Genomic DNA, 16,721 nt, shown 5'->3' on the forward strand with positions numbered 1-16,721 from the left:
ACTGGTTAAGTTGAACAATAAAGTGTTTATTTTCACAAATTTCACACATCTATATTTACAGACTGTGCACGTGGGTGATTTCTTCCGCATTCGTGGTACAGGCAAACAAACATGGTCTGGAAACTGAAAACGAGTGCCGCGATAAAAATATAGACATCCAATGGTATACAAAAACGGACGAATACTTTCCGACGATTAAGAGCGGTAAACCTTGGTCACATTGTGTAGTAAACAAATGGATTATTTTTCAGTTCTAATAAAAAAAACGCAACACATAGCGAAATGGTATAACATTATTTTACAGACGCTCTTGGGTTAATGCATATACATTATTTTTTAGTTGACATTTATGCATATTATTTATCTATTTAACATCAAAATATTTTTTGAATAATATTTCAAAATTTCAAAATCCATGTAAGCCAGCCTATTTCCACATTACCAGTGAGCATTGTGGACTGACTTTAACACGTCGCTTACATGTAAGCCAACCATGTCTATCTATGGTCAGCTTACATGTAAGCCAGGCTATTTCCATGTTACCAGTGAGCATGGTGGACTGGCTTTAACACGCCGCTTACATGCAAGCCGGTCATGTCTATATAGACACTGCATATAGCCAGCTTACATGCGAAAGCTAGGCTATTTCCATTATACCTGTGAACATGGTGGAGTGGTTTTAACACGTCGCTTACATGCAAGCTAACAATGTCTATCTCTGGTCAGCTTACATGTAAGCCAGCCTATTTCCACAATACCAGTGAGCATTGTGGACTATTGAACACGTCGCTTACATGCAAGCAAATGGAAATTTACTACCGGCAGTGTACAGTGTGGAACGGTTATTATGACAAATATATGCCTTTGAACCATGTTATTCGTGCGGTTTTTGCAAAGTTTTGCTTTTGTAAAGAAGTCTACGATAGATGTCTATGCAAAACGCTATGATTTGACACATTTTGCACTGTGTCAAAAGAAATTTCTATTCGTTCGGCAATACCTTTCAATTTGAACAAGTACTTGTATTATATGTATCACTATAAAAAAGCAATATAACTTAGATTCGATAACTAACGGGGACTGTACCATGCATGGCCTGTTGTAATATGTTGTATGTATAGACATGGTAACACATCTCAGAGTGTATAAAAAAATAATACACATACTTTCAAAATTATTGAAAGAAATAATTAGAATTTACCTCATGGTGACAACAAAATCTAACCCACTTCTCACAATAGATCACAAACAAATTTCCCCTGGACTGACGAAATCTAACCCAAACATTGGACGTCGGTGTTTTTTCACAAGACGATTCTTTTACTGATTACATATCATTCATATCACTACACATCTCAAATAACAAATTCGCCAAAGGTAGTTCCAACAGTTTTGGAATTAGAGTCAAAACCAATTTACAGAAAAAATAAGAACAGTAATAAGAAAAAGAATAATCAGCACAAAAGCAAAATGCTTCCTGGCGGCACACGAATTTCGATTATAACAATTCTATCTCCAGGAATAAATGGTAACAACTGATCGAAGTCCATTGATAGGATAGAAGCTTCATTAAACTGAGCTCAACATATGGTACATCTTTTGAGGATTTTTAATCGCATATATAGCCTAAAATAGCTAATATGTGTACTCAATTGCCTCAGAACACTGTATGTTTGAGTCTTAAACAGAATGTGAAAATAAACCCTTAAGCTCCTAAATAAATGTAACGTCACAATTATGGACATTTAAAAAAATAAAACAATTTGAAAATGGCATGCTCAAAAATAACGTAAATTTGGCATTGAACAGATCTTATACTGATTATCTCAATCCCATTTTTTTATAATTTGAACTTTATAAACAATATGAAAATCACATATATGTTTTATGGATAATATACACAACGATAACGATTTCTGATCAATAGGGTTTGCTAAACAAAGTAAAATAATTATCGTCATACTTACAAAAGAGATTGCACTCAAAAATTAGGAATCAGCGACGAGTTTCTGTCTTTGTTGTCTGTCGTGTACTGTAAAAAACATGTGTATGTTATATATCCGCATATGCAAATTAGTTCAATAACTATTCAATTTGTTAAGAACATAAATTAAATGATGACCATATTTGGTGAATGGATGGGAAAGCCTCACAAATTCAAGATAGATATATCCAATGGCTTCGAACTATTCAACAGCGTTTATTTGTGTATATTTTTATTAGTTTGTTCATTAGAATAATGTTACATTATTGTGTATGTTAACAAAGTGCTTCTTAGATGTTGTTCATTTGTTTCATAGAAATCAACAAACATAAATTAATTAAAGCAGATATTCAAAATTGTTAATACTTGTTTAGTGTGTCTCATCAAAAGTGTTGTAAGTTGAAAACCTAATACCCAGAGACAGTGTTCAATTATTTTCTTAGACATAAAATCTATAATATAAGATTGTGGCAGTGATGTAAGTAATCAGAGATATTTATTTGAGTAATAGGAAACTATATTTTATTTTATATGCTCGTTATTTGAATGTGTCTGACGGCGTCAACTGTCTACAGATTATACATTTACCACACATTATGTTAACGTTGAAGGGTTTATTGGTTGAAACAGCCCAATGTTCTGTGCATGTGTCCCAGCGCTTACTACATAATACAATACGATTGCGTTCATATATGGTGTTGCAAAAAGCGATATTCATATTTATACTGCCATGTCATGTTCTCAATTGTTTTGCGAAATTCTGTTTATGATTTATGCAAATTTAATATATCCTAAATGATAACATGATATAAATTGAAATAAATTATCCACCAGTCGATTGATTACTATAATATGAATTGGCATAATAGTGCATAATAGATGAATTAACATTTTATTCAGATGAGAACAATATTAACATATATTCCCTCATTATTTAACTGATGAAGAAATATCTAACACTCATTACTATGTTACTTGGTTTTAGTATTTCACTGTACACTATTGATAAATCTCCTAAACAACTTACTAACAACGTTTTGTTAGCAGGGTTTAGTCGATGTAAGGATTAACAATAATATTAACAACTATTAAAATGATCTTGGTCGATATTGCGACACTTTATAAAACTAGTTGGATTATTCAAATGCGGATTTTTTAAAAAAATGCTGGATACTATTATAAATATGTAATAATTTCAATAACATTAGTACTTTTGTTTTGTTACATTATATACTAAAATGCTACGTCATACGTTCAAATCTAAAAATGCTTCAAAGACATATAGTCATTGTTATGACACTTAAGTACAGATATTGTAGCGAAAACATGCAAAACTGATGTTGAAATCAGTGATATGTTAAATTTTCTCATTGACAATATATTTGTTATGTTTTTCCGAATTAGTATTTGAATGGACCATTGACATGTCAATGGACACAAATTGTGTACAATTGCCATCGCATAACGCTGAATTTATGCAATTTCGTACTTGTTATTACCCCAGACCATTCGTCCCGGTGTTATCGCTATCGCCACACGAGACTCCAGCTTGTCTCCTATACAATTTGACTGCGCACATCCAGAAAGTAGATGTAGCTGTGATTGGTGGAATACTAATGAGTTGAGTGTCAATCAAACGCCCACGCTATCTTTAGTAAACAAAGTCACGTGACACGCGCCATTTTAGTTTTGGCAGGCGATTTCAAGGCAGCACGCTTAACCCTTTCGTTCACAGGTTGGGAGATATTAGAATGACTGACAATTTCACGCCACTGTTTTACATTATTGGCGGATTTTTCTGCGCTATCAATCTTTCTCTTACAAACTAGACATAGATGAGACGACAGAGTCGCTCCTTTCACAACGTCGCACTGGATCAAATTGGAAAGACGATTTCCATAAGTTATCCCTCCTGCTTTTCCTGGCTTGAATAAATTCACACACGACTTTAACTGTCCACAAACTCGAAGACTACACGAACACAGTCTACAATAGTCGTCCGCAACAATATGTATGTATTTCTTCGGTGTACTGATGCACGAATGCACCGTGACACGGTGTTTCTCGGGTGTCGCCATCGCTGAGAATGCCGCCGGCGCAATTTTTCACCCAACTCGCGATTCTGTTTTGCAACATTTTATCAATATTCCCTTTGACAAAATCGCCGACAAAACCACCGCTTTGCTGATCTTTTGTTCTATAATTCTTAATGCAAACACCGACCCTAGTAGTAATTAGTAACGTCGCCTAGTACATATGAACGGTCGTCATTGCAAATCGAACATCCTTTTGAAATTTGGACGTCGGGCAGGCGATTTCAAGGCACCGCACTTAAATATTAGCAACATATTTTTCTGAGCGGTTGTTTATTCTCTTTCAAACGAGACATAAATGTGACGACATAGTCGATCCCTTATCCACCGCTAAGAATGCCGCAATGTTTCGTTCGTTTTGCAACATGCCACAAATCGTCGAAAAAAACACCACTTCGACGGAAGCTTGCGTAATAAGGGGGTTAAAACAAGAAAACAAATGCCATGTTTAATACATATCGACCTGTTTTACTTGCGAAAGATAACGGAACATGAACACGTTTCGTGCGACTTCGGAACCCGAAGGAACACACCAACAATGTTGAATTTACCTGCTATCTTCCAAATATGGTATATTAATTTATTCAGTTGTTTATTTAGAGTGACGTCCGCGGTCGAATACGATTGGCTATCGATGTCAGTGCAAAGGACATATGAATATTAAAATTAAGTGGGCGGAAGGAAAATTGTATAGGAGACAAGCTGGAGTCTCGTGTGGCGATAGCGATAACACCGGGACGAATGGTCTGGGGTAACTTGTTATATTCACATTGATTTATAATTCAATGAAACAATAGAGAGTATAAACTCAGCTTCATATCGTAACCTGCTTCTTACCTCGTACCACCGCTGAGACGTCACCGGTCCAGGATTGTCACTTCGCAATTTATTTTCAGTGAACTACGCCTCATCGAACTAGAAACCTTGTGTTGCTTTGCAAGGCATAGGACACCTCTCCTGTTGTAACACTCATATTGGTACGCCTAGACTGATGTATCTGCTGATTGAACAAATCGTATATTTTGAATCACCATCTACAAATATATGTATTACTTCAATCACGTGACGTTTATACACACATAATATAATAATCAAATGTATGTTTTTATGAATAACATACTAAACATTAAGAACTTCTAGTCAATAAAATTCTCTAAAATAAAACAGATATTATGGCTCTACTTACACAAAATGCTCAGTCAGACATATCAGGAATCATCGACGGCTAGTAGAATTGGTTGTCAAAAGTGTTACTGGTTAAGTGTTTAACAACCATCTTATATACCAGCGTTTAAAAATTAGTTGAAGAAATATTTAAATTGTTAGGAAATTACAAATATTGTTTTCTATATTTGGTGTATGAATGGGGAGGCGCCACACAACCAAAATAGATGTAGGCCACGTCTTTTAGTTGTTCATCTGTTTCACTGTTCACACTATTATTTGATGACACACCAACAAACATATATTACAGTTGATAGGAGAAAAAATATATATCAGTGTTGTACATTTAATCATCAATTGTTTACATGCTGCATTTATTCAATTTGCATTTTATAGCGTGTCGTGTACACAAATCACGTAGCATTTTGTTAAATGTCAAATCTATGGAGAGTTGAAACATGAAACATGAAACAAAATGAATGATTCAATTATTTAAGCATGTGCAATTATTATTAATTCCAGTTTCAAAAATCATACATGTACCTGAACGTGTAACGGACAAACTACAAATATAGTCGCATTAATCGATGCTTATCTACCAGTTATAATGACTTACTGACTTACTGAATGAAAAGTTGGTGAAATATTTTACGATACCTTGGTGAATATATTCACCATCATATGCGCGAATCTGATTGACTGATAGGACTATGGGGCTTAATAATTTCATTTTTTTTAATAATTTGGCTGTTTTATAAACCTATTTTAACTGAACTGATAGAGACCATGCGTTGAGACTAAATTATAACCAACCCAATTGAATAATTTACATCTATAAAACTAAGTGTAACCCTAATTGAGACATTGTCTCGTGGGAAGGATAAACCTAATTAACGCCTCCCTTTCCCAAACCTGATTAGTACATTTCTGATATATCATATAAATTCTAATAAATCAGTACAATTCTGTAATATGACGATGTTGATAATCTGTTGCAGAGCACAAAACAAAAATGTGATATTTATACTGTCGTTTTATTTGTTTCAGTTATCCTGCTGAAATACTCGTCTGAGTTATATTTTACAAATAAATAATGACATGGTATAAATTTGTTATACACCTAAGTCGAATGATTATTATAATATGAATACGCATTTGGAGTAGTATTTTATATGTATCGCCATGGTAACAAATCTCAGAGTGTATAACAAAATATTACACATACTTTCAAAATTATAGAAAGAAATAATTAGAACATACCTCAAGGTGACAACAAAATATAATTCACTTCTTACAATACATCACAACAAATTTGCCCCCTGGCCTGACGAAATCTAACCAAAACATCGGACTTCAGTTTTTTTCACAAGAAGTTTCTTTTACCAATTACATATCATACATATCACTGTACATCTCCACAAACAAATTCAAATAGTTCAAACAGTTTTGGAATTACAGTCGAAACCAATTTACAGAAAAAATAAAAAAAAGTAATAAAAAGAATAATCAGCACAAGAGCAAAATGCTCCCGGGCGGCACACGAATTGTGATTATACAAATTCTCCAGGAATAAATGGTAATAACTGATCGACGTCCATTGACAAGATGGAAGCTTCATTAAACTTAGCTCAACATTAGGTTATCAGGATAAACGGGTAGTCAGCAATGTAATATGGTACATCTTTGGAGGATTTGTAATCGCATATATAGCCTAAAATACCGAGTATGTGTACTCAATTCCCTTCACGATTTCACATTAAACAGAACACTGTATGTTTGAGTCATAAACAGAATGTGAAAATAAACTCTTAAAATCCTAAATAAATTTATCGCCACAACTATGGACATTTAAAAAACCATTAAAACAATTTGAAAATGACATGCTCAATAATAACGTAAATTTGGCATTGAACAGATCGTATATTTCGAATCGCCGTCTACAAATATTTTGATTATCTCAATCCCATTGTTTTTTTATAATTTGAACTTTATACACAAACAATATGAATATCGCATATATGTTTTATGGATAATATTCAAAACGATAACGATTTCGGATCACTATGGTTCGCTAAAAAAATATCCGACACCAGTAAAATAATTATTGTCACACCTACAAAAAAAATTGAACTAAAAAAATAGGAATAAGCGACGAGTTCCTGTACTTGTTGTCTGTCGGGTACTGTATTAAACATGTGTATGTCAGACTATATATCAGCGTATACAAATTAGTTGAAGAAATATTTAATTTGTTAAGAACATAAATAATGATGGCCATACTTGGTGAAAGGATGGGGAAGCTTCACAAATTCAAGATAGACGAATGGATGGGAAAGCCTCACATATTCAAGATAGATATATTCAATGGCTTCGAACTATTGAACAGCGTTTATTTTATTTGTGCATTTTCCTTAGTTCATTAGAATAATGCTAATGACTGTGTATGTTAACAAAGTCCTTCTCTGACGTTGTCTATTTATTTTATTGAAAAACCAACAAACATAAATTAATCATTTAATAATTAATTATGTACATCCTACATTTAAATGATTTGCATATGAATGGTTTTGCTGAATGACACATTTTACGAACTTTAAAACGGCGACATTTAATGATTTGGCTATGTTATGTAAGGTACTTCTAAGTTACTTGTTTTTTTCGTGAAGTGTTTTTTTTTTCTTCTATTTTTATCAATCATTTGTTTTGTGTTATTGGACTGGTGCATTTTTCCAGTGCTGTATACGCTATTTTCCATATGATTTTTAACAACTGACTGTAACATATCCATTAACACAGATATACCACTATTTGCTTCACAGCCAATGTGTGATTATTTTTTTCTAGAACAGATAACGTCGTTGTTAAAGACCAGGTGGGTCAATATCAAAATGCAGTTTTATTCCCACTTTTTAAAGTATTTATATTTTTGGATTTAAGTGCTGTTACCAGACCTCGTTCTGGCAGTAAACAACAATCAGTAATAATCACTGCAGTAATAATCACTGAACCTAAATGTTACTCACAATTCACGAAAATTTCAAATAGTCTTCATGACCTAAATCACTTATTTATTTATTTATTTATTTATTTATTTATTTATTTATTTATTTATTTATTTATTTATTTATTTATTTATTTATTTATTTATTTATTTATTTATTTATTTATTTATTTATTTATTTATTTATTACATCATAACTTATGAAACCCTATTACAAATCTGAAAACATCAATATAATACTAATGTGTTATATTTTTTTAGTAAGAAATTATCTATGTTTATTGTTCTCATGAGCTTTATATTGTAGGAAAAAACGCTCCAAAAATATTTAAATTAACATAAATTTAGAAAAGTAATACCGATTTTAAAATATCGTTCGCTGGTTTGGTGAAACTTGCAGTTAAATGGAAGATTGTGGACATTTTTGTAAATTATGAAAAAATCGCATTACTAGTACCAAAATGAAGAGCAAGACAAAATAAATTAAGTTAATAGGACAAGTTATTATAAAGCAATGGCTCAATTGAAACTAGAATTCGTGATCTATTTATTTTTATTTTAGACGATTTACTATAAAAAGAAATATTGTTTGTTCATGAGATTTTGTTTTCGAAAATATTACAAGATTTACATTATACTCAGCATATTATAAATACAGATCGCAGAAAAAACTTCGCGTTTGAAGCATATTTTGTCTAACAAGGTATTCCTTATATATTCCCCGGCCAAGATCATATAATGAGTAAGACAGGTCCCATAAGCTGGAATTATAATTATTACTCAATTAGGTTTATCGAAATAAGTCCCCTAATAACAAGTCTCCCTCATTACCTTCATCACCAGATGGTATATGTCTTATTGTGTAATTAAAGCAGATATTAAAAATTGTTAATACTTGTCCAGTGTGTCTCATCAAAAGTGTTGTAAGTTGAAATCCTAATACCCAGAGACAGTGTTCAATTATTTTCTTAGACATAAAATCTCTAATATCAGAGATTGCGGCAGTGATGTAATCAGAGATATTTATTTGAGTAACAGGAAACCATATTTTATTCTATATGCTCATTATTTAATGTGTCTGTCGGCGTCGACTGTCTACAGATTTAACATTTATCACACATTATGTTAACGTTGAAAGGTTTATCGGTTGAACCAGCCCAGCGTAATTTAAGACATACTCTTTGTATTAATGTTGAGATAACAGTGACGGAGGATAAAACGCGTTATTTTAAAATAAGTATTAATCATAGTTCAATCCATTCGTTTCTACTGTCAATAAACACTTGTTCGTTTGTATGTAAATTTGTAAACAGCTGCGATTTGTGCAAAGTCGTGATTTTGTAAACGCCGTATTTAGTTAAAAATACACATGTACTATTGGTAACACCTGAGCGGAGCTAAGCGACTCCCAACGACAACTGACTAATGTTTTGATTGTTCCCTTCGCTACTCGGGCCCGCATATTGTGACGAGTTCGACCTTGTCTTGTGCCTGTGTCCTAACGTCTACTACATAATACAGTACGATGGTGTTTATGTAACGTGTTGCAAAAAGCGATATTTATACTGTAGTGTCCGTTTCTCAAATTTTCTGCGAATTCTGTTTATGATTTCCGTCCTGCAAATTGAATATACCTTAGAATGACCGATAACATGATATAAATTGAAATAAATTATCCACCAGTCAATTGATTACTATAATATGAATTGGCATAATAGATGAATTAACATTTTATTCAGATGAGAATAATATTAACATATATTCCCTCATTATTTATCTGATGAAGAAATATCTAACACGTATTACTATGTTACTTGGTTTTAGTATTCCACTGTACACTATTGATAAATCTCCTAAACAACTTACTAACAACGTTTTGTTAGCAGGGTTTAGTCGATGTAAGGATTAACAATTATATTAACAACTATTAAAAATTATCTTGGTCGATATTGCGACACAGTTTATAAAACTAGTTGGATTAACCAAATGTGGATTTTTGGTGGATTTGGTGGATACTATTACAGATATTTAATAATTTCAATAACATTAGTACTTTTGTTTTGTTTATGCTGCGTCATACATTTACGTCTAGACTAGCTTTATTGGTGAAGCAGTCCCTCAAATACAAAAATGAAAACATGCAAAACTGATGTTGAAATACTGATGTTGAAATCAGGGATATGTTAAATTTTCTCATTGACTTGATATACATGTAGTTGTCAAGTTTGGTATATTAGTATTTAGATGGGCTATTGTCACGCCAATCGGCACGAATTGTGCACAATTTCCATCTTGTATTCGCATAACGCTGAATTCATACAATTTGCTTGTTATATTTACGTGATTTATCATTCAAGGACACAAAAAAGTTTGACCTTCATATATCGTGACCTGCTTCTTACCTTGTACCACCGCTGAGAGGTCAGCGGTTTAGGATTGTCACTTCTCAATTTATTTTCAGTGATCTACGCCTCATGGACCTAGCAACCTTGTGTTGCTTTGCAAGGCATATAACACCCCTCCTGTAGTGACACTATTATTAGTACGCCTAGTCTGATATTTCTGCTGATTGAACAGATCGTATCTTTCGAATCTCCATCTACAAATATATGTATTACTTCAATCACGTGACGTATATACACACATAATATAATAATCAAATGTATGTTTTTATGAATAATATACTAAACATTTAGGACTGCTACTCAATAAAATGTTCTAAAATAAAACAGATATTTTCGCCCTACTTAAAAAAAAATGCTCAGTCAGACAAATCAGGAATCATCGCCGGCGATTTGAATTGGTTGTCAGGCGTGTTACTGGTAAATAAGTGTTTAACGACTATGGTATATACCCGCGTTTGAAAATTAGTTGAAGAAATAGTAAAATTTTTAGAAAATTACAAATATTGTTGTCCATATTTGGTGTATGAACGGGGAAGCGTCACACAATCAAAAATAAATGTGGGCCACGTCTTTCGTCATTCAGTTGTTCATCTGCTCAACAGTGTACACAAATCATACATAGATTAATGATCTGTTCCATTTTTCTGAAGGTTAATAAAATTATTATTTGATGACAAACCAACAAACATATTACAGTTGATAGGATGATAAATAAATATATCAGAGTTTTATATTTAATTATCAATTGTTTACATCCTACATTTATTCAATTTGCATATTATTGCGTGTCGTGTGCACACATCACAAAGCATTTTGTTAAATGTCAAATTTTTACTAACTATGGAGAATTAACCTTTCACATACATCTCGGAGATTTTAGCAATTGACTGTAAGACACTCTTCAACAAAGATGTAGCACTATTAACTTTGTCGCGATTGTTCTAAATATGTTTATTATTGTAAATCGTGTCGAAGTGCAATTTCATCCCCACTTTTTAAAATCTCCCAGATGTGCACAGTGGGTAGTCTCAACTCCGTCTATACGTCGGCCGTAGATAATATTAATTACCTTAAATCACTCAATGCTAGAATCGACTATCGATCACTGAACAAACTAGTTAACTGAACAAGTGTCAGTCGTGATATATATATATATATATATGCACCACACAATCACAATTTAAACGCCTTCTGTTAACATTATGTTGCAAGTTATAATACGGAAGATTTATATTGTATATTTTAGTTATAATACGAGCGCAGTACAAAAAATCGATGATATCAATGCATTTCAGTGATATCAAATCAGTCTCCGAAGATGACTGTCAACTAAATTCCTCTCACATACACTTTAATTTGTACTGATGACAGCTTATGAGCCCACTTGGAAATTTGGTTTGAAAGTAAACAGTCTTAAAGACAAATATAAATTGTACGTGTGTACTGTCACCGGATATTTTAGCAGGTCCAAAAGGATGGTGCAGCTTTGATCGAAGGAACAAACATTAGAATTATCCGTAAACAATCGTAAATACAATCAGATATAGTTTGACCTACGTACTTTAAATCTGCTGTGATTACCGTGAATTTGAAGTGACTTTGTATTAATATGTCATCCCATATACAAGACCTTATCCAAGCTGCCCGTTTATTTTCTCAGTTTCTATACTGAATTAGACTCCAGAACATTTGTTATACGATTCCTGTTCCGTCCACCATAAATCCACTATTTGAAAAAAAATACCCAAACATGTAGTCAGTACCAAGGATCACTACTTGAATATTTATTAAATTACATGCCCATCTTTGTCAATTTGCGGGAGATTCAAATGTGGACATCATGTATACGTTAACTGTTAATAGTTCTGTTCTGTCTCTCGATGTAACATTTTCGAAGTCTTAGTAAATCAAACTACAATTACTGTAACTGGGATTGAGATTGTTGTGCTGTTAGACAAACACAAAGTCTTTTCGTAGTTTGAGTAAAATATCATTTACTGTCATCTTTACCGACGACGGGATGTTTGTTTGGAGACGAATGGACCTGGTGTGCGGTATTTTGGCGCATCGAAAAACAACTGGTAATATGCATAATAATTTGACGCAATCGCAACAGAGATGCATTCCCTGCAATAGCGACTCCCGACAAATTTACTGCTTTGTCGGAATGAACTCGTTGATTAGTATATCTAATGCTTAATACTGTCGTACATGTTTATGTAACTTAGGTGTATCTGGACAACCCATATAATCCTGCATGAAAGTATTGAAATTGAGCCGAAACAACTACGATGCTAAATCATCAAAACACGTATGCTGAACGACTTTCTGCGTTCGCCGAGTTGTCAATTATAATAGAATCTTTGACCTAACGCGATGTAACGTACTTCCCACAGTTGGACATTACCCGGCATCTCGATAGTTTGGATTGCTTGTGTAAGATCAAATGTACTGTAACGAATAGTACTGTTATAGAGACTAGGGTGTTGTTTCCATAAATCATATTGACTGCGTATCGATTGTTTGGTTACACATCATTTGTGAGAATTTTCTTTTTTTTATAAAGAGATGTTCTGTCAAAGCCAACATTCTATTTCTCGTTTTATTTATCATAGTTGTCGGACTGTATTTTTGATGGTAGAATTTTAACTCCGCGAATGCGCAGTCGCATTATATTTGCATTTCAGATTCAACAGTAGTTATTTATGTATTGAATATAACAAGCGATCTTTATTGTCGGACAGCAAGATAATATAATGGTTACAATAGTAATATCAATGATTCAATGTTAACCATAAAATGGTATTATCTATATGTTACGAACGGGAATACGAGATAGTCTCGCGCGAACCTGGCCGCCAATATCCCGCACTCCAGGACGCAACAAAGGCACACAACAAGAATATGTCAAATAATACAAATTTAATGATACACTAAGCATAAATCATTAACAGGAGTAATATAAATTACATACCGGTCAGCAATATACATTACAATAATAATAATAATAATAACAATCATGATATTCCAGCTCGGAATTGCCTACCCTACCTAGATGCAGAACTCTTACTTGGCAGTTTCATCGATATTACAGCATCGTCGACAATATCAGTTCTACAGCTCCAAACGACGAGGTAACAAGGAATATAAACTACACGACACTGACCGTAATGTCACTCACGCGACTTCCATACAGATAGTGCAGAGAAAGAACCAAGATCAGCAAACTACGCTTTCCGGCAAAATACAGATCTTTGAATAAAGTTGGTTTTACAGCGCAGAACCACGGCAGGCTGTCTTGCATCTATCAGTCCCACATGCCGAATTGGACAGACATTATCTTGAGACATGCACTGGCTTCCACGTCGACAGTGCACTGTAGCTGAGCTGAACTGCACTGCACCGGCCGAGTGCCGGGTGACGACTGACTAACTCGTGTTCACGTTCGTCTTGTACAAGCACGAACACACGAATATTAATTGTAATTCCGCAGCTGAGCAAGCCTCACTAGCTAACTGGGCATTAATAAAATACATTTACATTTCAGTAAAAAAATAGAATATAACAACATATATAATATTGACAAATAATATGGCAACGTTTGTGTTTTGGTGGATAAAGTATCAACGCGAACAACACCATCTATTACTCTAAGTTACGCAATCATGTGAATTAAACAAGGTTCATTGAATCAGTCAATCAAACTTGTAAGTGATAAAAAAACAGGGGAGCCGATGTTTGTCAGAAATTACATTACAGAAAAGTTTTCTTGGGAGGAGTGTCATAGTCTGAGAACAACATACCGTAACGTCTTTTGCACTAAACAAACAAAGTACAGATTAGCAAATTAGTAATTCATAACTTACTCCACAGTCTCCAATAAATATATACATGATTGCGAAGTTCAAAACAGCCATAGGCCAGTCATCTACAATTGCTCCTAAACTGAACGATGAAATGAAATCGTATCTATAAAAAACAAGTGAACAGTATATGACGTCATATTTACAGTACATCAAATTAATTACATATAAGCAATACAACTTATTTATTAATAAACACACGTGATTTTAAATGTAATGAGACAAATCTGAATATCATTTTACAGCTTAATTGTTAGTTGAAAAACAAAATCGAACCTTACGAATTATTTCATATAAAGTATTATTATACATTCGTCACCGTATTTTCATCCTACCATATTAGGAAACGCGAATTCCAAATATAGAACGATTACGCGCGTCAGCTTTCTCTAATAATAAACACAAACTTGGGTGCCTCCAGTGTTTGACCGGACCCCACACAAAGAAGTTCGTTAAATCTGTTCTAAACGTTTTGGATTTCGGCATTTCGATGATAAATCCCTTGGAAGAAAAGATGTATAATAATAAGGTTACTACGAGGATACTGTGCAGTATTCACTCAGACAGTACGCGGTGGCATCGACCTCGGTCGATACTCCCGCTGTACCAACGTCGTGCATACTTTGCAGTATTCTCGTAACAACCTCATAATATTATGATTATTCATAATTATTAAGAGATGGCGCTCTCTATCTTTGAGTCAAGTGATTATCATCATATAATTCACAATGTGTAAAAAGCAAGTTATGATATATATCAGCTTATCACGGTTACAGGAAATATATTACAGAACTCCCAAACATTTCAAACATAACGCCAAGAGGGTAACACTGTTACAGTCTTGTATCTCTAGATTCATCTTCTATAATATAGGGTGCAGAAATACCATCTTGGCGCGCGACGTCACAGATCGAGGAAATTTTAATAAGCTCATTATTCTGATCAAGGTATTCTTCAGATTCTCCGCGTACCCGGGTCCGTATAGTCTGTGAGCAGTTGTTGTGCGATGACACCGAATTAACACTATTCTTGATATTATGCTCTGGTGTGAAACAAGAACAGAAAGCTTGTTTGAATGCAGATCGGTATTTTTTACTGGCAACGTTGTAAATGATAGAGTTGACTGATGAGTTGAAAAACAAGAAATGATAGGTGACGAAGTCGGTACAAGTGAAGACCTGCATTGTAATCACGCCATTTCCGCTCTGCGCAACGATCGCCAAGATGCTGTTCAGAATGCGCGGAGTCACGCAAATGACGAACACAACTGATGTTGCGATACAGACTTTGATCACTTGTTCCTTCTCTTCTAAACGGCTGCTTATTTGGCTCTTCTTGTAATCGTTCATCTTGCGAGTGATTTTTGTATATGCAATTGTTACAATAAACAGTACCAGAACGTATGTCAAAATCAACAAAGCATGCATCACGTGATTTGTGTTGTCATCATAATAGAAACCGGTGCACTCTCTTACGTTGTTAGGAATTTTCAAAATGGCCGCCACCACCCAGGTGAGAACGACAAACGGAATTATTCTTCCTTTTCTGTCCAAACCATTAGTTTTGTAAGCAATAGGTCTACAAATTGCCAAGTATCGTTCTATACTAATCGCTACAATCGTGCAGATGCCCGTCATGATTGCAAGTTGGAAGGGAAAATTGTATAAGCACCAATTCATCCGATCTTTGAACAGGGGACAGCTTTTACTGTACATAGAAGAACACACTGTAAATCCAATAGTGAATAAGTTAGACAAAATGTCGGCTACGCCAAGATTTATCAGAAAAAGGTTGGTCGAATTTCTCATGGAGGGTACTGTAAAAACGACGTACATAAACGAAATGTTCAGAACAATGCCTATGACAAGAATGGTGGCAAACCCAATAAAGTACTCAGTATTTTCAAAAGCAGCATCACAAAAATCGTAAAGATGTGTGGAATTCATTTTCCTGCAAACAAATTAAAAAAAGAGAGAAATATATAAATTTGAGAAATGTGGATTGTAAATGCAAGTGAACATCATCTATTTTTTCCAATATCAGAAACATTATACATAACAACAATATCGCATACAAATTTTATATTGAGAGCGCTGTCATACGACAATGCATGTTAACATGGGTTTTGTTTTACCTCAGTTTCCCATAACGATGCATTCATTTAGATACATGTTGTCTCAATATAAAAGCACGGTACGTTATCTATTAATG

At 33.8% G+C, this 16,721-nt stretch overlaps 1 protein-coding gene across 1 annotated transcript; it reads right to left on the minus strand.

Moving 5' to 3' along the window:
• Nucleotides 1-15,343: 15,343 nt before the first annotated feature.
• LOC146735519 (growth hormone secretagogue receptor type 1-like) lies at nucleotides 15,344-16,147 on the minus strand. Its single transcript, XM_085505888.1, has one exon. It carries the CDS (start codon nucleotides 16,145-16,147, stop codon nucleotides 15,344-15,346), a length of 804 nt encoding a protein of 267 aa, XP_085362014.1.
• Between the last annotated feature and the right edge of the window lie 574 nt (nucleotides 16,148-16,721).

This window comes from Saccoglossus kowalevskii, chromosome 12, assembly GCF_978046115.1.
Source record: "Saccoglossus kowalevskii chromosome 12, keSacKowa6.1, whole genome shotgun sequence".
Classification (NCBI taxonomy): Eukaryota; Metazoa; Hemichordata; class Enteropneusta; family Harrimaniidae; genus Saccoglossus; species Saccoglossus kowalevskii.

What these genes read in the sequence shown, in the direction of transcription:
- LOC146735519 (XM_085505888.1), bottom strand. Translation starts at nt 16,147, where the DNA reads ATGACGGGCATCTGCACGATTGTAGCGATTAGTATAGAACGATACTTG.